A 27464-nucleotide genomic window follows, 5' to 3' on the forward strand; every position below is an offset into this window, starting at 1 on the left:
CCACAGCAGTAATGATGAGGTGGTTATGTTACCTGGCTTTGTCACTTATCAGTGCCACAAGTGTCCAAGCCAGGCAGGGTAAGCTTATGAGTGTTTTGGGTTCTTAAGTATAACTGAAAAACAAACAAACAGTGACTTAACTTGAATGATTTACAAACTTAGAAATGCAGGTTTCATGCACTGGCTGTTATATTTTCTGGTATAATTGTTGAGGACAATCAACGCCTTCATTTTTCTCTCTTTGCCTCTACAGTTCAAAGCCATGTCAACAGCATCTGCAGCACTTGGGGCAGAGAACACTTCAAGTCTTTTGATGGCGACGTCTACCAGTTCCCTGGTCTCTGTGAATACAACCTGGTTTCGCACTGCAATGAGGCTTACCAGGAGTTCTCAGTGCACATGAGGAGGAGCAAGAAGGACGGAAACCCAACAATCAGATATTTAGCGGTCACCATCAATGACCTCTTATTCCGCCTGACTAAGAGCGGCGTCACTGTGAATGGGGAGCTGTAAGTAATAACTGTACTGACATTCAATACAGATTTCTTTTGACCATAAAATGTGTTACAAGCCACTGGGCTTCTCTGTCCCTCATAGTTTAAATGTATTGATGTGATCTCTCTCCCAGCATCAAATTGCCATACAATAATGCAGGAGTGACTCTGGAACAAAATGCTGTTTACACCAAGCTCCAAGCCAAAGTTGGCATTGTCGTCATGTGGAATGGAGATGATGCAGTCATGGTAAAGCTTCTATGAACTACTGACCTAAAATAGTGTAACGTGCATGGATAAGTAGACACGCTGGCCATTAGTCGGCGAGTCTGACCCTTTAGTCGAGCGGTTAGTGATGTCTCCTGCGGTGCGGGCGATACGGGTTCGCTTCCCGGCCGCGGCAGTTTCTGTGATTGCGTTGTCCCCCGAATTCGCTACAATATATTACAGATCTTGTTCATAACTAGTGTAATATTTGAATTCATATCATCTATACAAACCGATATCATCACGCTAGCTTATTCAAACTGACATGATTGATCATTATTCATTTATGGTATACTTCGACTGGTAGAATAGTTAGTGTAGTGATATGTGGTAGCAGACGGTCACCCATAGGTGGCAGTATCACCTCAAGGGACCTCTGTGAGATTGAACGTGATTACAGGTAGTAGAAGAAGCACTAGAGCGAGACAACGTGAGTTACAAAATAAACAGCTAGCTGAAGCTAGCATAAAGTTCAAGTTTAAGCTTTATTTTATAAGCATAAGAACTTTACAGCTAGCACACAGTTAATAGTGAGTAAATTATTAGCATTTTGACAGTGCAACTAGGGGTATCTTGTATAAGGCATCATTATACAAGATGTCATATAAGACATCATGTGTGAGACATCAACAACGGACATTTCCAATACCTCCAACAGAATTACTAGTAAACCTAATAAGCAATTGAGAAAATTTGTTGAGACTGTATAAGTAATTTTTTATGTGGGGTTATTTGTTAAAGATTGGGAGAGTTTTCCATTTTTCTGTTAAAGCAGAAAATAATTTTTGATTTTTTTTTTATGCCTTGAAATTCTCAATCATTATTTGACAATGGATGGCTTCTCAGTCACGTCCTTGGGTTTTCAAAAAAGGGGGCTATCATCTTTTCATTCTTAATTTCATGTCCATAACATGGCATCCATAATACAATTGTCTAATGGCCATGCAAATGCAGCGATATGAAAGAAAATAGGTCATGACAATGACAAATACGTCACTATATAATCAATGTACAATATTGCATTATATCATTTAATATTGCATAGTCCACATTTGCATTAAAGTTCATGTAGGATCTTACCTGTATTGTGATAAAGAAATTGTAACGTGCCCATTGCTTAATCTACATTAGGTGGAAGTGGATAATGACTATGCCAATCGAACTTGCGGACTCTGTGGAGATTTCAATGGCGTTCCAATCTACAATGAGTTCATTAGTGATGGTCAGTTAATATCTACATTATTCTATTTATGTATTATATTTACGAATACATACTATACAGTGTATTTTGTGTCCATATTTGGTTGTCTGTCATTTCTAAAGTGATGCTGTAAATATACATATACAGATCGCAGAATCGGCCCCATTGAGTTTGGCAACAGATATAAAGTCCATCTTCCTGATGTTGATTGTGAGGATCCCGATGAAGAGGACGATCAGTCGCAAGATGCAATGACAGTGGTGGACACATGCAAAGAGTTTGTAAGTTTAAAGTCTGCCTGGCGCAACTAGTGGAGATAATGTGGTGTGTTCTTGCATGATACCTTTCGTCTTCCATTCTCAAACATTTCAGCGCGGCACCTGTGAGCAACTGCTGCTTTCCAAGGGCTGGAGCTCCTGCACCTCTTTGCTGAACCCTGAGCCCTACATCCAGGCCTGTATCCAGGACGTATGTGGCTGTGCCAACATAACAGCTGATTTGTGTGTCTGCAGTACTCTGTCAGAGTACTCTCGTCAGTGTTCCCACGCTGGAGGGAAGCCGCCCAACTGGAGAACACCTCAGTTCTGCAGTATGGCTTTTTTTTCCCCCCCTCATCTTCTCTGCTCGTGTTCATCTAGTTGAATAAACTGGCAGAGAAATGTTTTAACTGCTTCAGCAGATAGCATGAAAGAGTACTGTGTAAGAAGAAAAAGGAAATGAATTGACCTGTGATAAAAAATACAGATTACATTAAAGACCACATTAATTGTTTTTACTGTTACAGCTAAGGAGTGCCCATTCAACATGGTGCATGAGGAAAGTGGTTCACCTTGCATTGATACATGTAGACACTCGGACACCAGCTCACTGTGTGAAGACCACAAAATGGATGGCTGCTTCTGCCCTCCTGGTTAGTAATGTTCACTTCCTCAAAAATCTCTTATGGTGGCCCAGTAGTTACAGCAACAAGGTCCTGGGTTCGAACCCGGGGGTTGTCCAACCTTGGAGGTCATCCCAGGTTGTTTTCTGTGTGGAGTTTACATGTTCTCCCCCATGTCTGCGGTGGGTTTTCTCCGGGTGCTCCAGTTTCCCCCCCACCATCATAAAGACATGCATGTTAAGTTTAATACTCCTGTCTGTGCCCCTGACTGAGGCATGGCAAGATGAACCAGAGTTGGTCCCCAGATGCTGCATGGTGGCTGCCCACTGCTCCTAGCTAGGATAGGTTAAATGCAGAAAAAGAATTACCCCACGGGGATTAATAAAGTAGTAAAGGAAAAAAAGAGAATGTCATTGTTTATTTTTTTATGTCTGAAATTTAACTCTTGTCTCCTAAGTTTTTTTTAAATTCTATTTTGCATGTGCCTTCTGCAGACATGGTGTTGGATGATATTTCAGAGAGAGGATGTATTCCTCAGTCTGAATGTCAGTGCAAACATGACAAAGTCTACGACACAGGAGAGGTTTATCAACAAGACAGCAAAGAGTGGTAAGTCATATAGATATAGATAGATAGATACTGGTTTTCTTGATTGTTTTTATAAACTATCTCAACATATCTATGTACATTCTTATGTACTTACACATGTACATACACACATGCATGCATACATTGTCTTCTATGCTTAGCTGCTTGTTTAAACGACCTCAAATCAATTGGTTTGTTTCAGCACATGCTATGCTGGTAGATGGTCTTGCAAAAGCATACAAACCCCTGCTACATGTGCAATCGAAGAGGGTTCACACATAACTACCTTTGATGGGAAGGGGTACACCTTCCATGGAAGCTGTTATTACACCCTAGCTAAGGTGGAAAGCAAGGTGAATTAGCTTTTTTTTAATCATGACTCCCATCAAATACCAGTTCAACACATGATCAGTGACAGGGATCTAAATAATGTGCTCACACCATGTTTATTTTAGGATGGTTCAAGTCCAAAGTTTACCATCCTAGCCCAGCTGGCACCATGTGTGAGCCGTGAGTTCGACACCTGTCTTAAGGCTCTTAAGGTCCTGCTTGGAAATGACAGAAACAATGTAAGTAGAAGCCTGTCAAAGCTCATTTTAGTCCTAAAGACAATCATTGGTGATGAAATAACTTTTTTTTTTCTTTCTTTTTTTTAGGTTTTAGAGTTTCTTGCCAAAGGGACAGTAAGGCACAATACGCAGTTCATCAATTTGCCATATCACACAGGTAGGATGTAAGGCCATATCTTACTGATTTCCAATATTAAATATGGCAATGAATAAAGAGATGGATTTGAAATTTCAAACAGATATATATCACTTTTTCTTTGACTTAAACATCAAAAAACGTGCTTGTGTATGTCCAGCCCTAGTTTAACACGTTGCTGTTCGGTGTCTCTCCTCATTCATAGGGGACATCAACATTTTCCAGGCTTCATCCTTTCACATCATGCTTCAGACCAGTTTTGGATTGCAAATCCAGATCCAGCATGTCCCCATCATGCAAGTTTATGTGTCGCTAGACCCGAGCTACAAGACGAAGACGCGTGGTAAGTTTTCCTCTGGCTGATTATGATGACTATCGAGAAAATGTTTTAGTCTGTTTGGAAATTTATCACGTCGGCTGTCAGATAAAAAAACATACCAGATGGATGAGATACTGTATAGTACTCGCATATTTTAGGATTCACCGACTCGGTTGTTCCGTAGTGTTAGAGAGACAGACAAAATGAACCGCTAAAAGTCTGACTGTGCTTTTTGTTTGCGTTAGGTTTGTGTGGGAACTACAATAGGGTCCAGTCTGATGACATGAAGACCCCTCAGGGGTTAGTGGAGGGCACAGCAGCTTCTTTTGGTAACTCCTGGAAGTCTAACCCCAGCTGCCAAGACAGGGAGGAGAGACTAGATGATCCCTGTTCCCTCAGTGTGGAAAATGGTATACTTCACTTTTAGGCTGTTTCTCCTGTAGTGTGTTTCTCTTTTGTCAAGCATGTCGCTTTGGTTCTACGTTTGAAACTTTACTAATCCAGAGTCTGCGGTGTATATTATATTGGCGTTTTTAGACAGTTCAGCGCAATACTGAAAAACTAATAACCCTGTTAATCTGCTCTCAGAAAGGTACGCTGAACACTGGTGCTCCTTACTAAGGAATCCAAACAGCACTTTTGCCCAGTGTCATGCAACAGTTGACCCTGATGTATACTACAAGGTACGGTGCAACTTTTGTGACGCTGCTTCATCCCATTACGTCTCTGTCGGAAGTGTAATCCTCTAAAGAAAATTGCTTGTTTGCAGAGATGCGTCTATTCTAGCTGTAACTGTGAGAAGAGTGAAGCCTGCCTGTGTGCCGTGTTCTCCTCCTATGCACGAGCCTGTGCGTCAAAGAGAGTCTTCTTAACAGGCTGGAGACAGCATGTGTGTGGTAAGGATTTGAAGATGTGGTAGGGTTGAAAAGAAATTATTCTCGTTTTTGTTTTTCTTACCCCTGCCTTTTCCACACTTGTCAGTGACGCATTAACGAAACATCTCCTCATTATGCTCTTAAAAAACAACAACAGATAAATATATGAGGAGTTGCCCAGCGACTCAGACCTTCTCTTACAAGCTTCAGAGATGTCAGCAGGCGTGTAGATCCCTGGGTTCAGAGCAGCAGAGCTGCACTTCAGACTTCCTGCCTGTAGACGGTTGCTCCTGCCCTGAAGGACTCTACATGGACGACAACGGCATCTGCGTTCCCATGGCAAAATGTCCCTGCTATCATGATGAAATGCTCATCAAGCCAGGAAAATCAATCAGAATCAAAGAGGAGCACTGGTTAGTTACTGATGCCATCTCAATGACATTGAACATTTTGTTAATTACTTCGTTATTTAATCACTTGAGGGACGAAATGTTTCTCCCACTGTCCAGATGAACTGATTCAACTTTCTGGAATTTCCTTACCTGGATTATTGAGCAGGATTCAAAACATTTTGTTAATTGATTTGATGATATAAAGACATGTTACACACACACACACACACACACACACACACACACACACACACACACACACACACACACACACACACACACACACACACACATACACATATGTCAATCCATTTGACAGCTGATGATTGCTTATAGCATGAAACAGGCTTGTGCTGTCTCATAGAGAATTTATTACTTGACTAACTGGATTATATATATATATCTCAACACGGATACAGGAAAAAAGATTTTAATGCATAGCAGTACAGGCCTGTTTCGTTTTTTTCCACAAAGAATCAGACAGTTGCGTTGTCCAGCGTCACGCCCCTAATCTCGGTTGGACAGCGACCAATCAGATGGGGAAACATTCAAATTATAACAGCCAATGGGGTAGGTACGTATGATGCACAGCAACCAATAGAGGGGTAGAAAACATTACAACCAGTGGGACTGGGGTTTTGTTTGAAAAGCATTTAGGGGCCAGGGCACTGTTAAAATGGCATACATTAGAAATATAACAAGGTAACTTATGTGAATTAGGTATATGGGTGGCGTTGGGGCACAGTTGGGAGGACAGGTAGTTAAAAAAAACATATTTGGAAGACCCGTATTTAAAATAGCATAATAAAAAAAAGAATATTTAAAAAAACTTAATAAATGTCATATGTGTATCATCTAATGGGGGGGGGGGATAATAAAGACGTTTTACTTATAGTTACAAAGGAGATTTTTTTTTCGGTGTTTACAACTGGTGGCCAATTCGTTTCTATCATTCAAGGTGGACATATCAGGTCTGCAAATAATAAAATATTTTTCTGCCAAGCACAGGTTACTTTTACCCCTAACTGAACATGCACTACTCTTTGCAAGGATTTCCCATGAGACGGAATAACTGATACTCTTGTCTACCAATGACCAAATGTGGCGGCTTAAGGCTGTTGCATTTTTCGCATGCTCATTTCTGAAGCTACTCATATGGGCATTAAACCTAATTTTAAAAGGGCCCTCTGTTAATCTCACGTAAGTGTCCACATTGTAGTTATCTTTTCTTGTCACCGATGCCTGGTAGATGACTCCCTCTATCTGGCATTTTCCTTCTAGAGGACACGATGTCTTAACATGGCATTTGCACTTGGAGGTGTTTGATTATGGTGAGGGGGTCTGTGCCTTGGCCATGCCAAATGTTCAACAGGTTATTTCATCCCACAACACAAGCATCGTGGCCAAGGCACAGACCCCCTCACCACAACCAAACACCTCCAATAATTTGAATGTTTCCCCATCTGATTGGTCGCTGTCCAACCGAGATTAGAGGCGTGACACTGGGCAACTTAACTGTATGATTCTTTGTGGAAAAAAACATTAGCAGCTGATGACTGCGAGATGCACAAAACAGGCCTGTACTACTATGCATTGATAACTTTTTTCCTGTATCCGTGTTGATATTCCGCTCCTCATTAGTCGAGCACTCAACACCATTGATGGTTTCGGAAAAAAACGCTATATATATATATATATATATATATATATATATATATATATTTCTTAAATGAAACCCTCAATGGTGGGCACCTCCCCCTTCCCCATCGGACATTGTGCATGTGATGTGCACGGCAAGACAGTTTATATATATATACACTACCGTTCAAAAGTTTGGGATCACCCAAACAATTTTGTGTTTTCCATGAAAAGTCACACTTATTCACCACCATATGTTGTGAAATGAATAGAAAATAGAGTCAAGACATTGACAAGGTTAGAAATAATGATTTGTATTTGAAATAAGATTTTTTTTTACATCAAACTTTGCTTTCGTCAAAGAATCCTCCATTTGCAGCAATTACAGCATTGCAGACCTTTGGCATTCTAGCTGTTAATTTGTTGAGGTAATCTGGAGAAATTGCACCCCACGCTTCCAGAAGCAGCTCCCACAAGTTGGATTGGTTGGATGGGCACTTCTTTGAGCAGATTGAGTTTCTGGAGCATCACATTTGTGGGGTCAATTAAACGCTCAAAATGGCCAGAAAAAGAGAACTTTCATCTGAAACTCGACAGTCTATTCTTGTTCTTAGAAATGAAGGCTATTCCATGCGAGAAATTGCTAAGAAATTGAAGATTTCCTACACCGGTGTGTACTACTCCCTTCAGAGGACAGCACAAACAGGCTCTAACAGGTACTATTTAATGAAGATGCCAGTTGGGGACCTGTGAGGCGTCTGTTTCTCAAACTAGAGACTCTAATGTACTTATCTTCTTGCTCAGTTGTGCAACGCGGCCTCCCACTTCTTTTTCTACTCTGGTTAGAGCCTGTTTGTGCTGTCCTCTGAAGGGAGTAGTACACACCGGTGTAGGAAATCTTCAATTTCTTAGCAATTTCTCGCATGGAATAGCCTTCATTTCTAAGAACAAGAATAGACTGTCGAGTTTCAGATGAAAGTTCTCTTTTTCTGGCCATTTTGAGCGTTTAATTGACCCCACAAATGTGATGCTCCAGAAACTCAATCTGCTCAAAGAAGTGCCCATCCAACCAATCCAACTTGTGGGAGCTGCTTCTGGAAGCGTGGGGTGCAATTTCTCCAGATTACCTCAACAAATTAACAGCTAGAATGCCAAAGGTCTGCAATGCTGTAATTGCTCCAAATGGAGGATTCTCTGACGAAAGCAAAGTTTGATGTAAAAAAAATCTTATTTCAAATACAAATCATTATTTCTAAACCTTGTCAATGTCTTGACTCTATTTTCTATTCATTTCACAACATATGGTGGTGAATAAGTGTGACTTTTCATGGAAAACACAAAATTGTTTGGGTGATCCCAAACTTTTGAACGGTAGTGTATATATATATATATATATATATATATATATATATATATATATATATATTAAAAACCCAGTGGGTCAAGAAAAGTCTTTATGAGACAGTGCAGGCCTGCCATGAAACAGGCCTGCACTATCTCATAAAGACTTTACTTGACTCAGATTATTTTGGATAAGGAGCAAAATAATCCAGTGATTCAAGTAAACCATGTTTCATTCTGTTCTGTTCTTCTTAAACTATACAGAATGGACGGTTAAAGAACTTGGAACTTGCTTACTTATGTCTTTATTCACATAAACAGACTGCACTTTACATTCAGCTCTAGCCAGTTTACTCTTGATTGATAGGCTGACAGCTGATTGAGAGCTGATGATTGCTTATGGCATGAAACAGGGTTGTACTGTCCATTAAAGAATTTACTTAAATCACTGGATTGTGTGTGTGGGGTGTGTGTGTATATATATATATAAGATGGTGTAAGGAAGTTGTTTTCTTTGCTTTGAATCCCTTGATATTGACCCTTACTATATATGGCAATGTCTCTTTCTAGTGTGTGCACCAATGGCCAGCTTCATTGCCATTCATGGGGAAGCCACCCATTAAGTAGGTTTTTTTGTCTTTGATTTTTTTTTTTTCCCTGGGTTACATGAAAGTTGTTCCTTTCAATAATCTGGTCCCTACTTCTGTTGCAGCATGTCCACACCCCAAAGAATACTTCAACTGCTCCAGTGCAAAAGCTGGGCTGCAGGGAGCACAGTGTGGTCTAAGTTGTAGAAATCTGGACAGTGACGAATGCGTAAGCTGAATTCTCCTCTGGCAACAACCTCATTCATAAATGACTAAAAGCAGTCATTTATGTGTTGAAATCATTGGCGGAAAGTTTGTAAATTCCGAATGAGTTATGCACTGATTCTGGTGTATTTTTGTAGTGAATTTATGCTCAGTTTAAAAACTTATATAAACTGTACTTATGAGTTATTTTTGCCCTTTTTGTTTTTGACGTTCTCTTTCTATCCATCCCAGTACTCTACAGAGTGTAAATCTGGCTGTCGGTGTCCCAGTGGTCTTCTTGATGATGGCAAAGGTTTCTGTGTGAAAGAACATGAATGTCCGTGCCACCACGATGGTGTCCTCTATGCCCCAGGAAGAAATATCACAAATCGGTGCAATACCTGGTATGTTTTTGAGCTTATATTTTACATTCAGTCCAAACTGCTCTCCATTAAAACACTACACACTTTCAATGGAATATCTTTGTCCCTGATCTTACACATCTAGTATCTGCAAAAGGGGCAAATGGGATTGCACAGAGAAAAAATGCACAGGAACCTGTGTCATTTATGGCAGTGGCCATTATGATACGTTTGATCAGCAAACATATGGATTTCAAGGAAAATGTGCCTACATTGCTGCCCAGGTATGTTGTATTAGATGTCTTATCTACTACTACTTTCGGCTGTTTCCGTTTGGGGTCACCACAGCAGATCATCCGTTTCCATCATTTCCTGTCCTCTGCATCTTCCTCTGTCACACCAGCCACCTGCATGTCCTCTCTCACAACATCCATAAACCTCCTCTTTGGCCTTCCTCTTCCCTGGCACCTCCATATTCAGCATCCTTCTCCCAATATACCCAGCAACCCTCCTCCACACATGTCCAAGCCATCTCAATCTTGCCTCTCTTGCTTTGTCTCCAAACCGTCCAACCTGAGCAGTCCCTCTAATATACTCGTTCCTAATCCTGTTCTTCTTCGTCACTCCCAATGAAAATCTTAACATCTTCAACTCTGCCACCTCCAGCTCCTCCTCCTGTCTTTTCATCAGTGCCACTGTCTCCAAACCATATAACATAGCTGATCTCATAACTATCTTGTAAACCTTCCCCTTAACTCTTGCTGGTACCCTTCTGTCGAAAATCCCTCCTGACACTCCACTCTGCCTGCACTCTCTTCCTCACCTATCTCCTACTTTGTACTGTTACGACCCTCGGTCTGGAGAGGGTGCAACTATTAGTGTACTGAGTAACAGTGAGGTGAGGGTGCAACACAGTGAGACAAACGTATAAATATAATAAAATAAATATATTTATTGACAATGACAGGACAAGGGAACCGAACAGTTGCCAAAACAAACTATTAACAAAAGTAACCCATCCTTGACAGTGCTGAAAAGCACCAAACCTAAAGACAAAAAGTGGCAACCGCTGCTAACCTAGTGTGTCTAACAGAGGTAAGCTACGTGATGGGGTGTTTGCCCATGGGCATCTTACCTTGATCCCCTTGCCCAAAAGAGCTAAACAACTAAACATAACTCAAAATAGTCAAAATGCAAACTAAACCAAAATCGGGCCAGACGTTACAAACACAAAGTAGCTACATCACACAAACTAAACTAGCTGGCCGGTGAGCTGAAGACATGTGGGGGTTTAAATGGGAGACTGAACAGCTGATGAAGATTGGATTCGTTGACCGGTTGATTAGGTGATGAGGAGCACCTGGCGGATACCTGAATGTAGAGTCAGAGTGATACAGGAGGCAACACAAAACTATACGGACACACCCGTGGCCATAACAGTACAGTTGACCCCAAGTATTTAAACTCATATGCCTTCGTCATCTCTACTCCTTGCATCCTGACCATTCCACTGTCCTCCATCTCATTCATATGTATTCCATCTTTCTTCTTTACATCTTTCGTCATGTCTTGCTGTATTCTTATTCGTTTTTATTCTTATTTTTATTATTATTATTTATTTTAATTGTGCATTATTTATTTATTTTATTTATTATATTATTGTATTTATTTATTGTTGTTATTATTGTTGTATTCTTATTCTTGTTGTATTGTTGTAATAACCAATGATGCTCACCTATTTCTCGCTGTACTCACCATACTTTTATTGCATTCACAGATGTAATAGATCAGATATTTGTAGAATAATGATATATTTTTGTAAATGTGACAAGTGCTGCAAGCTAGTAAAAATATAATATAAGCTGATTGAATGTTAACAACTTTTTAAAAAGGATTTCTTTTTTAATTACAATTTCAACATAGGCTTGTTAACAGTTACACTTTGGATAATTATGAATATTAACTTGGAGAACTCTGGTATTATTTTTTTTAAGAATTTTGAATGTTTTTTGAAAAATCAGAAATAAATTAAAAAGCATTGCTGTAGCTCTTACCCCTCCGAGGAAATTGTAAACTTGTATACGCCATTAAAGCTGACTCGCAATGTCATATGAAACAAACATAAATATTGCCCAAGTTATAAAGTTTCCATTTTTGTCTTTAAGAACAAATGTGGCAACAGGACAGCCGAAAACTTCTTCCGAATTATAACAGAAAATATACCATGTGGAACTACAGGAACTACCTGCTCCAATTCCATCAGAATTCAACTGGGGGTAGGACCTTGTGATAGTATTGTTCTTCGTCTGTGCCTTTTAAACTGATAATAATTCAAATGACAAGTTTGACGTTGCATCGTGACATGACTGACGCTCTCTTCACCTCTTCACAGAGAACTGAAATCAAACTAGCAAAGGGCAAATACCAGGAGGAAGACCTGCATAATGGCACTGAGATAAAGTACAAAATAAGGAAGGTTGGCTTGTTTTTCGTGGTTGAATCCGACATCGGCCTGACAGTGCTGTGGGACCGTCAAACAATGATCCGAATCATCCTACAACCCCAACACAATGTGAGTTATGTATTGAACCGTCTTTGTAGATTATTTTCTGCATGGATGGTAGTCACGTAAAGCTTTATTGAATACTCTGAATCTTCTTTATTTTCACTCGAGTCTTGGTATGCATCACTCCGAGTCATACTACTGTGTATTCTAAAAAAATAACTAAAGTTTTTGCAAGTATCAATAATTTTTTTCCCACTAGTAGATAAAAATATTGATTTATCATGGTAAGATAACTAGGATATGCCAATTTTAACTTTGTTACTTATCACGTTAAAGCAGCTTTTAACATTATGGTGGTGTTTTTTTTTTAATATGTGGGCCATGTAAGATCCCAAAGAAAATGTGGAATATTGTGTTTATCCATGCAAAGCAGGACATTAGCAGGAAAACCTTGTAACTCTTTTATTGTGATATGAGCTGGCAACTGAACTATGGTGATCATTTAGATTAACACATTTTCTCCATTTATTTTGCTGTTTAAAGGACCAGGTTTGTGGCCTGTGTGGAGATTTTGATGGAGATGGGCAGAATGACTTCACCACCCAGGGTCAGCTGGTCGTGAGCAGTGTCTTGGAGTTTGCGAACAGCTGGAAAGCCTCCAGTAGTTGCCCAGACGCAGTAGCAAATGTTGACCCCTGTGAGGCGAGACCCAATCGACAAAACTGGGCCAAATTACAATGCAGCATCATAAAAGGAGACACTTTTAAAAATTGCCGCAACAAGGTAAAGTGCATTGTTAAGTTTGTGTTTCAATGAATGATTTTTTTTTAAATAGTACTTGACAAGTATAGAACAGCCTTTGATAATAATTAGCTTATCGTGTGTAATGACTATACATACAGGTGGACCACACTAAATTTTATGACAACTGCGTCAAAGACTCTTGTGCCTGTGATACCGGAGGAGATTGTGTGTGTTTCTGCACGGCAGTAGCAGCTTATGCTCAAGCCTGTAGTGAGGCCGGTGTATGTGTTGCATGGAGAACCCCGGAAATTTGTCGTAAGTAAACCGTAATCTTGCTTTTGCTTTAGACCGTATCAATTAGCGAGAGGACAGTAAAAGAAAGTTATTTGATTAGTAATACAGATGCACCACGTCTGCTCTTAAAATTGCCACAGTACATTTTTTAGTTTGTTTAATATCACCCTCATTTGTCAGTTTTGACCATCAATAAATACTGTTGTAACCGGTTATTTTCTTGCCCGGTGCGGGATTCGATACGGGGTGTACTGCACCACAAGGCGACATCACTAACCGCTCGGCTAAAGGGTCGAACCCGTTAGCTTGAGACGAACGTGTCTTATTACTAGTTTACACTGTGAAAGGAACTTTAACCTTATGGTGCCAATTAGGAGAGGACAACCAGAAAACATTTTGAAATGGTTACTCCCCAAAAGTCTGTTAAAGTCAGAAATTAACAGGATTATCCCCTGAAGTTTTGCAGTATTTTAAATTTCACGGGATGGTATTAATAGATTAAAAAGGTACTTGCATCAAAATCTGACTTTTCCTGTTGTTAATTGATGTAAGGAGTGTGGATGTGATCGATGAGACAAATGGTAGCCCAAAACTCACATTTATGGCCAGACGAGAGATATCGGCGGTCGAATAACTGATTTCTGGTTGGCGAAAATGTGGTAACTTGCCACGTCACGAATTAAGATTAGCAAAGAGGGCGTGTCCATAGCGGGACGCTATAAAAGCGGAGACGCACCTTTTTGGCTCGAAGGAATACAGCTGTATTGGCTGAGCAACATATTCGTGAGGCGAGTATTCACCTTCCACCAGGGGCGGATCTACAGGGTGGCAAGGGGTGGCAGCTGCCACCTCTGGGACACAGTCTTGCCACCCCATTTATAAATCAGATAATAGAAGAGGGCCTTCAAATAATAACAGCAACACTCAACCCGCCCTGATCGGAGAAGTTGACAATTTGTTTCAATGAGCAATTGAATGCTGCAGCCCCTGCTAATGCTAGTCCTATTGTGTTTCAAGAAAGCAGAAATATTAAACATCGCATCATTATGAATAATCTAACATTTAGTCACAGAAATAAAAGACTGGTCAACCGGATCACAATTTGTATAACCTATAATGTTGGCTATTTTAAATCAACTTTCAGCGCACTCCGACTAAAAATAAACCCTTGCATCTCCTCCATTTAGCGGTCTTCTGTGATTACTTCAATGGCCCATTCAACGCTACTGAATGCCTTTGGCACTACCACCCTTGTCATACACCTTGTTACAAGACCTGTTTGGATCCACAAGGAATATGTAGCAACCCTTTACCCAACCTGGAAGGTAAAAGACCAACTAAGCAATGTATTTTTTTCACCCTGTCCCAGTTTAGTCATCATGAAATAAATGTTGACCTAAATTTTTAAGAAATAAGACACACCACCTGCCTGATGTTAGTGTTCAACATTCTCTTGATTTTGAATAAATATTAGGTAGTTCCTCCAATCATTAAATACCGTATGTCAATGATTAATATGATGTGCTGTGGTTTCCATAGGTTGTTATCCAGTATGCCCAGACGACAAACCCATATTTGATGAGAAAAACCAGGAATGTGTTGAGAAGTGTGATGGCTGCTTTTACAATGGGACTCGATATGAGGAGAATGAAGTTATATACAATGTGACTGACAATTTGGGAATGTGCTACTATGCAATTTGCATCAATGCAACAGTGATACATACAAATTACCCATGTCCCCCAATCTTATCCACATCATCACCTATAACAGTGACAACCACCACTTCAACACCTGAAACAAAAACAACACTGACAACAGGCAGTCCCACAACTGCAACTACATTGCTTACAAAAACAACTACTTATACAACCACACCGACTGCATCTGTTACTACAGCTGAAATTACAACCACAACCATTACCACTGCCCCAACTCCTTGTATTCCAACCTGTGAGTGGTCAGAATGGTTTAATGTCCATGACGCTAAAAATGACGGCAGTGACTGGGAGACATATGAGAACATCAAAAACAGTGGCAAACAAGTGTGTGAAACTCCAAATGACATTATTTGCAGGGCATCTGACTATCCAAATATGAGTTTTGAAGACTATGTAGATTTAACTCATCAAGTAGTTACCTGTGATGTAAGATTTGGTTTGATATGTAGGAAGGGGAATCAGAAGCGACCCCCGTTTAAATGTTTTGACTATGAGATCAAGGTAGAATGTTGTGTTGAATGTCCCACCACTCCATCTCCTTCAACTGAACCTCCTTCAACGACTTCTTCAACAACTGAAGAAAAACCATCAACCACAATAGTTGTTACTTCAACTAAGCCTGCATCAACTACCACAACTGCAGAAACAAAACCAACCCCTATTGTGACTACAACGACAACACCAACGATGGCAATATCTACAACAGAAAGTCTCACAACTACATCTACAAGCAAGCCAACTGAACCCCCTACTACACCTAAGGAAACATCCACTCCTGTTGTTCTCACTACAACGACATCACCACCTAATATAACAACATCTACAACAGAAAGCCCCACAACTACATCTACAAGCAAGCCAACTGAACCCCCTACTACATCTGAAGAAACATCCACTCTTGTTCTCACTACAACCACGTCACCACCTAATATTACGTCTACAATAGAAAGTCCGACGACTACATCTACAAGCAAACCAACTGAACCCCCTACTACACCTGAGGAAACATCCACTCCTGTTGTTCGCACTACAACCGCGTCACCACCTAACAAAACGTCTACCACAGAACGTCCCACGACTACATCTGCAAGCAAGCCAACTGAACCCCCTACTACACCTGAGGAAACATCCACTCCTGTTGTTCTCACTACAACCACGTCACCACCTAATATAACAACATCTACAACAGAAAGTCCCACAACTACATCTACAAGTAGGCCAACTGAACCCCCTACTACACCTGAGAAAACATCCACTCCTGTTGTTCTCACTACAACCACGTCACCACCTAACAAAACGTCTACCACAGAACGTCCCACGACTACATCTGCAAGCAAGCCAACTGAACCCCCTACTACACCTGAGGAAACATCCACTCCTGTTGTACTCACTACAACCACTTCACCACCTAATATAACAACATCTACAACAGAAAGCCCCACAACTACATCTACAAGCAAGCCAACTGAACCCCCTACTACACCGGAGGAAACATCCACCCCTGCTGTACTCACTACAACCACATCACCACCTAATATAACAACATCTACAACAGAAAGTCCCACGACTACATCTACAAGCAAGCCAACTGAACCCCCTACTACACCGGAGGAAACATCCACTCCTGTTGTACTCACTACAACCACTTCACCACCTAATATAGCAACATTTACAACAGAAAGTCCCACAACTACATCTACAAGCAAACCAACTGAACCCTTTACTACACCTGAGGAAACATCCACTCCTGTTGTTCTCACTACAACCACGTCACCACCTAATGTTACGTCTACAACAGAAAGTCCGAGGACTACATCTACAAGCAAACCAACTGAACCCTCTACTACACCTGAAGAAACATCCACTCCTGTTGTACTCACTACAACCACGTCACCACCTAATATAACAACATCTACAACAGAAAGCCCCACAACCACATCTACAAGCAAACCAACTCAACCCCCTACTACACCTGAAGAAACATCCACTCCTGTTGTTCTCACTACAACCACGTCACCACCTAACAAAACATCTACAACAGAAAGTCCCACAACTACATCTACAAGCAAGCCAACTGAACCCCCTACTACACCTGAGGAAACATCCACTCCTGTTGTACTCACTACAACCACATCACCACCTAATATAACAACATCTACAACAGAAAGTCCAACAACTACATCTACAAGCAAACCAACTGAACCCCCTACTACACCTGAGGAAACATCCACTCCTGTTGTTCTCACTACAACTACTTCACCACCTAATACAACAACATCTACAACAGAAAGCCTCACAACTACATCTACAAGCAAACCAACTGAACCTCCTACTACACTTGAGGAAACATCCACTCCTGTTGTTCTCACTACAACCACGTCACCACCTAACAAAACATCTACAACAGAAAGTCCCACGACTACATCTACAAGCAAGCCAACTGAACCCCCTACTACACCTGAAGAAACATCCACTCCTGTTGTTCTCACTACAACCACGTCACCACCTAACAAAACATCTACAACAGAAAGTCCCACGACTACATCTACAAGCAAGCCAACTGAACCCCCTACTACACCTGAGGAAACATCCACTCCTGCTGTACTCACTACAACCACATCACCACCTAATATAACAACATTTACAACAGAAAGTCCCACAACTACATCTACAAGCAAACCAACTGAACCCTTTACTACACCTGAGGAAACATCCACTCCTGTTGTTCTCACTACAACCACGTCACCACCTAACAAAACATCTACAACAGAAAGTCCCACGACTACATCTACAAGCAAGCCAACTGAACCCCCTACTACACCTGAGGAAACATCCACTCCTGTTGTACTCACTACAACCACATCACCACCTAATATAACAACATTTACAACAGAAAGTCCCACAACTACATCTACAAGCAAACCAACTGAACCCTTTACTACACCTGAAGAAACATCCACTCCTGTTGTTCTCACTACAACCACTTCACCACCTAATATAACAACATCTACAACAGAAAGCCCCACAACTACATCTACAAGCAAACCAACTGAACCCCCTACTACACCTGAGGAAACATCCACTCCTGTTGTTCTCACTACAACCACGTCACCACCTAACAAAACATCTACAACAGAATTTCCCACGACTACATCTACAAGCAAGCCAACTGAACCCCCTACTACACCTGAGGAAACATCCACTCCTGTTGTTCTCACTACAACCACTTCACCACCTAATATAACAACATCTACAACAGAAAGCCCCACAACTACATCTACAAGCAAACCAACTGAACCCTTTACTACACCTGAGGAAACATCCACTCCTGTTGTTCTCACTACAACCACTTCACCACCTAATATAACAACATCTACAACAGAAAGTCCCACAACTACATCTACAAGCAAACCAACTGAACCCCCTACTACACCTGAGGAAACATCCACTCCTGTTGTTCTCACTACAACCACGTCACCGCCTAACAAAACATCTACAACAGAAAGCCCCACAACTACATCTACAAGCAAACCAACTGAACCCCCTACTACACCTGAGGAAACTTCCACTCCTGTTGTACTCACTACAACCACTTCACCACCTAATATAACAACATCTACAACAGAAAGTCCCACAACTACATCCACAAGCAAACCAACTGAACCCCCTACTACACCTGAGGAAACATCCACTCCTGTTGTACTCACTACAACCACATCACCACCTAACAAAACATCTACAACAGAAAGCCCCACAACTACATCTACAAGCAAGCCAACTGAACCCTTTACTACACCTGAGGAAACATCCACTCCCGTTGTTCTCACTACAACCACTTCACCACCTAATATAACAACATCTGCAACAGAAAGCCCCACAACTACAACTACAAGCAAACCAACTGAACCCCCTACTACACCTGAGGAAACATCCACTCCTGTTGTTCTCACTACAACCACTTCACCACCTAACAAAACATCTACAACAGAAAGTCCCACGACTACATCTACAAGCAAGCCAACTGAACCCCCTACTACACCTGAGGAAACATCCACTCCTGTTTTACTCACTACAACCACATCACCACCTAATATAACAACATTTACAACAGAAAGCCCCACAACTACATCTACAAGCAAACCAACTGAACCCCCAACTACACCTGAGGAAACATCCACTCCTGTTGTTCTCACTACAACCACGTCACTGCCTAACAAAACATCTACAACAGAAAGCCCCACAACTACATCTACAAGCAAGCCAACTGAACCCCCTACTACACCTGAGGAAACATCCACTCCTGTTGTACTCACTACAACCACTTCACCACCTAATATAACAACATCTACAACAGAAAGCTCCACAACTACATCTACAAGCAAACCAACTGAACCCCCTACTACACCTGAGGAAACATCCACTCCTGTTGTACTCACTACAACCACATCACCACCTAACAAAACATCTACAACAGAAAGCCCCACAACTGCATCTACAAGCAAGCCAACTGAACCCCCTACTACACCTGAGGAAACATCCACTCCTGTTGTACTCACTACAACCACATCACCACCTAATATAACAACATTTACAACAGAAAGTCCCACAACTACATCTACAAGCAAACCAACTGAACCCTTTACTACACCTGAGGAAACATCCACTCCCGTTGTTCTCACTACAACCACTTCACCACCTAATATAACAACATCTACAACAGAAAGCCCCACAACTACATCTACAAGCAAGCCAACTGAACCCCCTACTACACCTGAGGAAACATCCACTCCTGTTGTACTCACTACAACCACATCACCACCTAACAAAACATCTACAACAGAAAGCCCCACAACTACATCTACAAGCAAGCCAACTGAACCCCCTACTACACCTGAGGAAACATCCACTCCTGTTGTACTCACTACAACCACATCACCACCTAATATAACAACATTTACAACAGAAAGTCCCACAACTACATCTACAAGCAAACCAACTGAACCCTTTACTACACCTGAGGAAACATCCACTCCCGTTGTTCTCACTACAACCACTTCACCACCTAATATAACAACATCTACAACAGAAAGCACCACAACTACATCTACAAGCAAGCCAACTGAACCCCCTACTACACCTGAGGAAACATCCACTCCTGTTGTACTCACTACAACCACATCACCACCTAATATAACAACGTTTACAACAGAAAGTCCCACAACTACATCTACAAGCAAACCAACTGAACCCTTTACTACACCTGAGGAAACATCCACTCCCGTTGTTCTCAATACAACCACTTCACCACCTAATATAACAACATCTACAACAGAAAGCCCCACAACTACATCTACAAGCAAACCAACTGAACCCCCTACTACACCTGAGGAAACATCCACTCCTGTTGTTCTCACTACAACCACTTCACCACCTAACAAAACATCTACAACAGAAAGTCCCACGACTACATCTACAAGCAAGCCAACTGAACCCCCTACTACACCGGAGGAAACATCCACTCCTGTTGCACTCACTACAACCACATCACCACCTAATATAACAACATCTACAACGGAAACCCTCACAACTACATCTACAAGCAAGCCAACTGAACCCCCTACTACACCTGAGGAAACATCCACTCATGTTGTTCTCACTACAACCACATCACCACCTAATATAACAACATCTACAACAGAAAGCCCCACAACTACATCTACAAGCAAACCAACTCAACCCCGTACTACACCTGAAGAAACATCCACTCCTGTTGTTCTCACTACAACCACGTCACCACCTAACAAAACATCTACAACAGAAAGTCCTGTGACTACATCTACAAGCAAGCCAACTGAACCCCCTGCTACACCTGAGGAAACATCCACTCCTGTTGTACTCACTACAACCACGGCACCACCTAACAAAACATCTACAACAGAAAGTCCCACGACTACTTCTACAAGCAAACCAACTGCATACTCTACTAGTACAAAGGAGGAGACGTCAACCATTCTTTTGTCCACAACAATACTGCAAACAACAGAAAAAAGTGTGCCAACCACGGTTTCCACATCCTTAACAACAACATTTCATTCAGTTGTCACTGGTCCCAAAGAGCCCACAGTGTCCACAGTACGTCCAGCGCCTCTTGTTGTCACCACTACTACTTTACAACCTACATCAACACCATTAACAACAAGAGTCACATCCCCTACATCAACTGAAGTGTCATCACATCCCACTGTTGTGACGACAACAACTTCATCATCTAGTATTACGTCCCCACACACATCCACTACTGAGACTTCATCAGCACCTGGACAATCTACCACACCTCTCACATCAGGAACGACAGAATGCTTCTGTATTGTTGATGGCAAACATTATCGGCCAGGTAAGAGGGAAACACTTTTTTTATCTTTCCAATTTCATATAAGAAATTATTTTCAGAACTGAATGGATTTTCTTGTTTTGATTTTTTTTTTAATCAGGTAAATTATTAGCTGCAACTAGTATGTATGTGACCATGACATTCAATGCATTAGCATGTGTATATATGCTCATGGGTGATAGGACTGATTTACTTCTCATTTTTCAGCTTTATTACACTGGACAAAAAAAAAAAACTAGATAATGATCATCATAGTTAATCGGTTTTGTCATTGCCAATATATCTTAGATGGAGTGTTAAAGGACAAATGAGGTTTCTCATTCAAAAGGTTTACCACTGATAAGTCCATCCCTAAGATGTTTCATTTTCATTTTCATTTCAGGGGAGGTAATATTTGACAAGAAACACATTGGATCAGGTATATGTCTCACAATGATATGCTCTGATGTTTGCGAGATTCACAATGAGACTAGCCCTTGTTCGTCAACGCCTGCACCCGCTCCCACACCCTATGTTCCCACCTGTCCTGAATGGGATAAAGGGGTAAGAAACCTCATATATTCTGTCTTGCCACAGAAGTGTGTTATTTGACATCATATGTCAATGTATGTATGTTACATCATTGCCAAGTTTCCAAATCGGACATTGCATTTATATGATTTTCACTATTCTCTTCCTCTTCACATCAGCAAAATGAGACATTTTTCATTTGCAACTGCACACTGGCCAGATGCATTGAGAACAACACAATTGAAATCATTTCATATGAGTGTCCACCCCTTAAGGAAATCACTTGTGCTAATGGAAAGAAACCGGTTATTGTGCACAATGAAACCAATTGCTGCGACTATTACGCTTGTGACTGTGAGTATTTATGGCTAAGGTAATACAAGGCAGTCATCATTCACTCTTACTTGATGAATAAAACTAGTACAAAACAATAACTCCTTATGTTTTGTGTCTTTACAGGTAAATGTGAAGGTTGGGGAGACCCCCATTATAAAACATTTGATGGCCTTTACTACACTTATCAAGGAAACTGTACCTATGTCTTAATGGAGGAAATTGTCCCGAAACACGGCTTATCAATTTATATTGACAATGTTGTCTGTGATGTCACTGAAGCTGTGTCATGTCCTCGATCAATCATTGTAGCCTATCGGTCACAAGTTATCACACTCATAAATCATAATCTCATTGGAGCAGTTCAAATGGAGGTAAAATACCTTTCCATGCTTATTTTCAGGTCATATCACTGCCTTATTTTAAGTTAGGATAAAATTTATAAGATCAGTAATCAATTCAATGCTGTTGTTTTGATGTGGAGGTATGTGCTATGTATCAATACCTGTTATTTTTCTCATTTTGTCGAATATTTACTTGTGTTTCTTATGTTTAGGCTGTCCTTAATGGAACTGGTCTGAAATTACCCTTTTCAAGTCAAGGCATTAAGATTGTAAACACGGGGCTTTCGCTGGTTTTGGAAATCTCTGAATTCCAAGTTGTAGTTGCTTTTGGATTGACCGGATTTGGTGTCGACCTTCCATTTAAATACTTTGGCAAAAACACACAGGGCCATTGTGGTAAGAATTCTTTACGCTGTGGGACATAACTGCAGATTATTGCATGTATTTGAAGAGAAATATTGATTGTTCTTTTGACTGCTCTGTCAGGAACGTGCAACAACAACCAGGCTGATGACTGTATGTTACCGGATGGCCAACTTGTTGAAAGTTGTGCTGTAATGGCAGACTACTGGCTGGCAAAAATCATTCCTCAGCCCAGTTGCCAGATACCAACCATCCTCACAACTGTGGTTCCAGAAATAAAGAGACCATGCAAATCAAGCTCTGTATGTGATCTGCTTAAAAGCGGGTACGCATATCCTGATTCGCAGTAGTGGTTACCTTATATGCACATAATATTAGATTATCCTACTTCACTGTGTAGAAAACTGAGCAAAAATTTTTTGGCAATACATTTGAAATATCAATTTAAATGCAGTTCCTTCAAATCCGGGCTTTTGTTTCAACAGGGTGTTTAAAGAATGTCATCCACTCATCTCTCCCGACTCGTTCTATCAGGGCTGCACTTTTGATAGCTGTCATACTGCAAATGCAGAAATGCAGTGCACGAGCTTGCAAATGTATGCTGCTCTCTGTGCTGAGGCAGGGGTTTGCGTCCACTGGAGGAACCACACCACACTCTGTGGTAAGCCAGCCTACTCATTTTACTGCTGGCAGTGCACCTATTGTGAATGAATACAGAAATGTTTCCTTACAATATTTTTTTCACAAGTTACAAGGATCCAACTAACTGATCTCTGTTTTCCATTAACAGCAAGTAACTGCCCGTCAGACAAAATTTACAAGCCATGTGGTCCAGTAGAGCAGCCAACCTGTGAAGACGAGTAAGTTATCACTAAAACAAAATGTGTTGGCCATACGCTATGTTTTGCATGACAAATAACGCATAGGACAACCAGTATGTTTAATTTTTTCACACACAAGATGCAAAGATTACAGTGGTGGATAGCAAAGAGAATAAAGTAGGACCGGGAAATCTAGTTGCCCTAACTTGATTTAATATTGCAGACCTGAAACATCCACTATGAATGTCACTATGGAGGGCTGCTTTTGTCCTGATGGCTTGACGCTCTTCAACAAAGCGTCCGGGATATGTGTTAATAAATGTGGTGAGTACGACTTGTTTTCTCAACTCAGAGTTATCATTAAGGCGACTGCATCATTGTAGTAATCCAGCTCTAATATAGCGCTTGTGATCACACAGGATGTCTCGATGTGGCCCACGTCCCACGTGAGGTGAGCCGAGTCTTCTGCTGTTCATGCATGCTTAAATTTCTCTTCCTCTTAGTTGTTCAATCACTGTGGTGTTTAAAGTGAGAGAACTAAATGTGCTTCGTACGCATAACTCTTTCTTACAGTTTAACGAGAGCTTTGAGCAAAACTGCCAAAACTGTGTTTGCGAGGAGTCCACCAAGTCTGTGACTTGTAAGCCGAAGGTGTGCTCAGCACTGCCCGTGGCCAATTGCACGGAACCAGGATACATCCCTATCAACCAAACTAATCCGGAAGACCCTTGTTGCACCTCTTCTGTTTGCCGTGAGATCCACATCACACACACATCTTTTTTTTTTAAAGTATTTTGCTTTAAGTTTATTTCTTAAGTGGAGTTGCTTCAAAATCAGTCATTCAATAAAAACGCCACTAAACCATCTTCATCTCTGTAGGATGTGACAGCAGGACTTGTCCACCCATCAAAACAAAATGTCCAGTTGGATACATGCAATCAGTCGCCATCCCCGGTGGAGGGTGCTGCCCACAACTCACCTGTGGTAATCTTTGGGTTTAGGGTTTGGATTGACAATAAAATGACAATGGCAAAATTTTTCTTGCAACTCTTAAAATGATGACATGTGTGTCTAATACTTTCCTAGACCGTAAAAGAGTTTGTGTTCATGATGGCGTGGAACACCAGGTAAGTAACGTGTGTCTTTGCACGTTCAATGTATTGCCACAATGTGAGGTTATGCCGATCAGTATGGTCAGGCTTCTGCTATGTGCTTCCCTAGCCTGGTGCTTTAGTCAACGTGTTGGACTGTCACGACTGCGTCTGCAGCAGCAAAGAGCTGGACCCCAACAATGGTCTTTTGAAAGTAGTCTGTCAGATTCAGCAGTGTGACCAGAAATGCAAACCGGTAAGAGTAATCATTATTTTCCGTTATAATATTAAAACACATAGGAAACACTTTGACTGTTTGCTTAACTGGCACAATACTGTAAACGTGAACAGGCTTTAGCCAATAAGGTCTTCCCTTTCATGCAGGGATATACGTATGTCACTGATTCAGACGAATGCTGTGGGAGATGTGTACAGACCCACTGTGTCCTCAATGTCAGTGGAACTGAGAAGCTCTTGAAGGTAAGAGGGAAATTACCAGCTGAGCAACATTATCATATTGGCTGGATCATGATGTGTCATTGTGTGTGTGTACGCATATATTCACCTGTCTGTCTTTCCAGTCAGGAGAAACCTGGTCACCTCCTGAGAATAAATGCAAGCAAACCTCATGCACCAGAAGTGGTGACAGTTTGATTACAACTATTTCAGACATTATCTGCCCACTGTTCCAGCAGAGCAACTGCCAGCCTGTAAGTATCATTTAGAGCAAACAAATATTAATCTAACAGAAATACAACTGAACATGGGCAGCACCATGGCGCAGTGGTTAGCGTGGTCACCTCACAGCAAGAAGGTCCTGGGTTCGAGCCCCAGGGTAGTCCAACCTTGGGGGTCGTCCTGGGTCGTCCTCTGTGTGGAGTTTGCATGTTCTCCCCGTGTCTGCGTGGGTTTCTTCCGGGGGCTCCGGTGTCTTCTCACAGTCCAAAGACATGTAGGTCAGCTGAATCGGCCATACTAAATTGTCCCTAGGTATGAATGTGTGTGTGTGTGTGTGTGTGTGTGTGTGTGTGTGTGTGTGTGTGTGTGTGTGTGTGTGTGTGTGTGTGTGTGTGTGTGTGTGTGTGTGTGTGTGTGGTGGCCTGTCCAGGGTGTTTTCCCAGTGACTGCTGGGATAGGCTCCAGCAACCCTGGGAGCAGGATAAGCAGTTTGGATAATGGATGGATGGAAAACCGAACATGCTCTAGAAAGTTTATTGAGTTACATTTCAAGCTGACACCACTATCATTACAACAAATTGGAACTCTGCATCAAAATTCAAACTCAAATGCCACTTTTAATTGTGTTTAAACATGGTTTGCATTTGCCTCCTTAGGGCACAATTCAGACTGCTGCAAATGGCTGCTGTGAAATTTGTGAGTGCCGCAATGTTTTATTTGATTATTTTGGATATGATGTACTCTAGAATGAAAACAAGCTAATGGTATATCTCTTCCTAAAAAGGTGTTGAGAAAGACAAGGTGTGTAGGATAGGGTCAATGAGGACCTTCATTAAACACAATGGCTGCCAGTCTAATGAGGAGGTAGACGTGCCGTATTGTGAAGGACAGTGCAACACATTCAGCAAGTAAGTGATGACATTACCAACATCTTGAAATGATCAGGGGAGCTATTAAAGAAGTATTTTAAATGTCAGGGTGTCCGAGTGGCGTGGCGGTCTATTCCGTTGCCTACCAACACGGAGATCACCTGTTCGAATCCCTGCGTTACCTCCAGCTTGGTCGGGCGTCCCTACAGACACAATTGGCTGTGTCTGCGGATGGGAAGCAGGACTTGGGTGTGTGTCCTGGTTGCTGCACTAGCGCCTCCTCTGGTCGGTCGAGGTGCCTGTTCGGGGGGGAGGAGGAATAGCATGACCCTCCCACGTGCTACCTCCCCCTGGTGAAACTCCTCACTGTCAGGTAAAAAGAAGCGGCTGGCGACTCCACATGTATCGGAGGTGGCATGTGGTAGTCTGCAGCTCTCCCCGGATCGGCAGAGGGGGTGGAGCAGCAACCGGGACGGCTCGGAAGAGTGGGGTAATTGGCCAAGTACAATTGGGGAGGAAAAGGGAGGAGATTTATATTTCAACTGTTAATATGTAGTTTGCCATTTACCCAGAGGTCTGTGTTTTTCAATTGCACCCTTCAGGTACTCCGAAATGGCAGCCATGATGCAGCACACTTGCTCTTGCTGCAAGGAGTCACGATACAGCAATCGCACCATTGAGTTGCATTGTCAGAATGGCAGTGTAGTAACTCATGCATACATGCACGTGGAGGAGTGCGGCTGCAGCCACACAGACTGCACCCAACCTGCTGAACGTCCTGCCCGCAAGAGACGCAGCTTCACATTGTTTTAATGGAAACGCTACATGCCACCATTTCTCGATACATAGAGAAGTTAACCTGCTTTTGCTTTTCCCCTATCTTTTATGCTGAACTTTTAAAAGCAATTTTCAGCAAAAACAATGCGTCATAAAAACTGCAACTCTC

General features: G+C 41.6%; 1 protein-coding gene across 1 annotated transcript; it reads left to right on the forward strand.

Moving 5' to 3' along the window:
* LOC130114603 (mucin-2-like) lies at positions 1–27464 on the forward strand. The gene is made up of 47 exons (XM_056282465.1): positions 1–78; positions 254–509; positions 629–743; positions 1893–1983; positions 2110–2243; positions 2335–2551; positions 2747–2872; positions 3337–3451; positions 3633–3771; positions 3886–3999; positions 4087–4156; positions 4341–4478; positions 4700–4864; positions 5043–5137; positions 5224–5350; positions 5487–5742; positions 9271–9323; positions 9413–9516; positions 9744–9895; positions 9999–10137; positions 12019–12129; positions 12246–12425; positions 12903–13142; positions 13262–13418; positions 14585–14722; positions 14937–15081; positions 18889–19303; positions 19379–19616; positions 21216–21512; positions 21892–22052; positions 22199–22373; positions 22479–22726; positions 22909–23092; positions 23183–23384; positions 23545–23720; positions 23850–23919; positions 24104–24204; positions 24300–24331; positions 24454–24631; positions 24760–24864; positions 24967–25007; positions 25102–25227; positions 25356–25451; positions 25553–25681; positions 26306–26345; positions 26434–26557; positions 27121–27464. Exons 1-47 carry the CDS (start codon positions 12–14, stop codon positions 27329–27331), a joined length of 6993 nt encoding a protein of 2330 aa, XP_056138440.1. The 5' UTR covers positions 1–11; the 3' UTR covers positions 27332–27464.

This window comes from Lampris incognitus, chromosome 6 (genome assembly GCF_029633865.1).
Source record: "Lampris incognitus isolate fLamInc1 chromosome 6, fLamInc1.hap2, whole genome shotgun sequence".
NCBI lineage: Eukaryota > Metazoa > Chordata > Actinopteri > Lampriformes > Lampridae > Lampris > Lampris incognitus.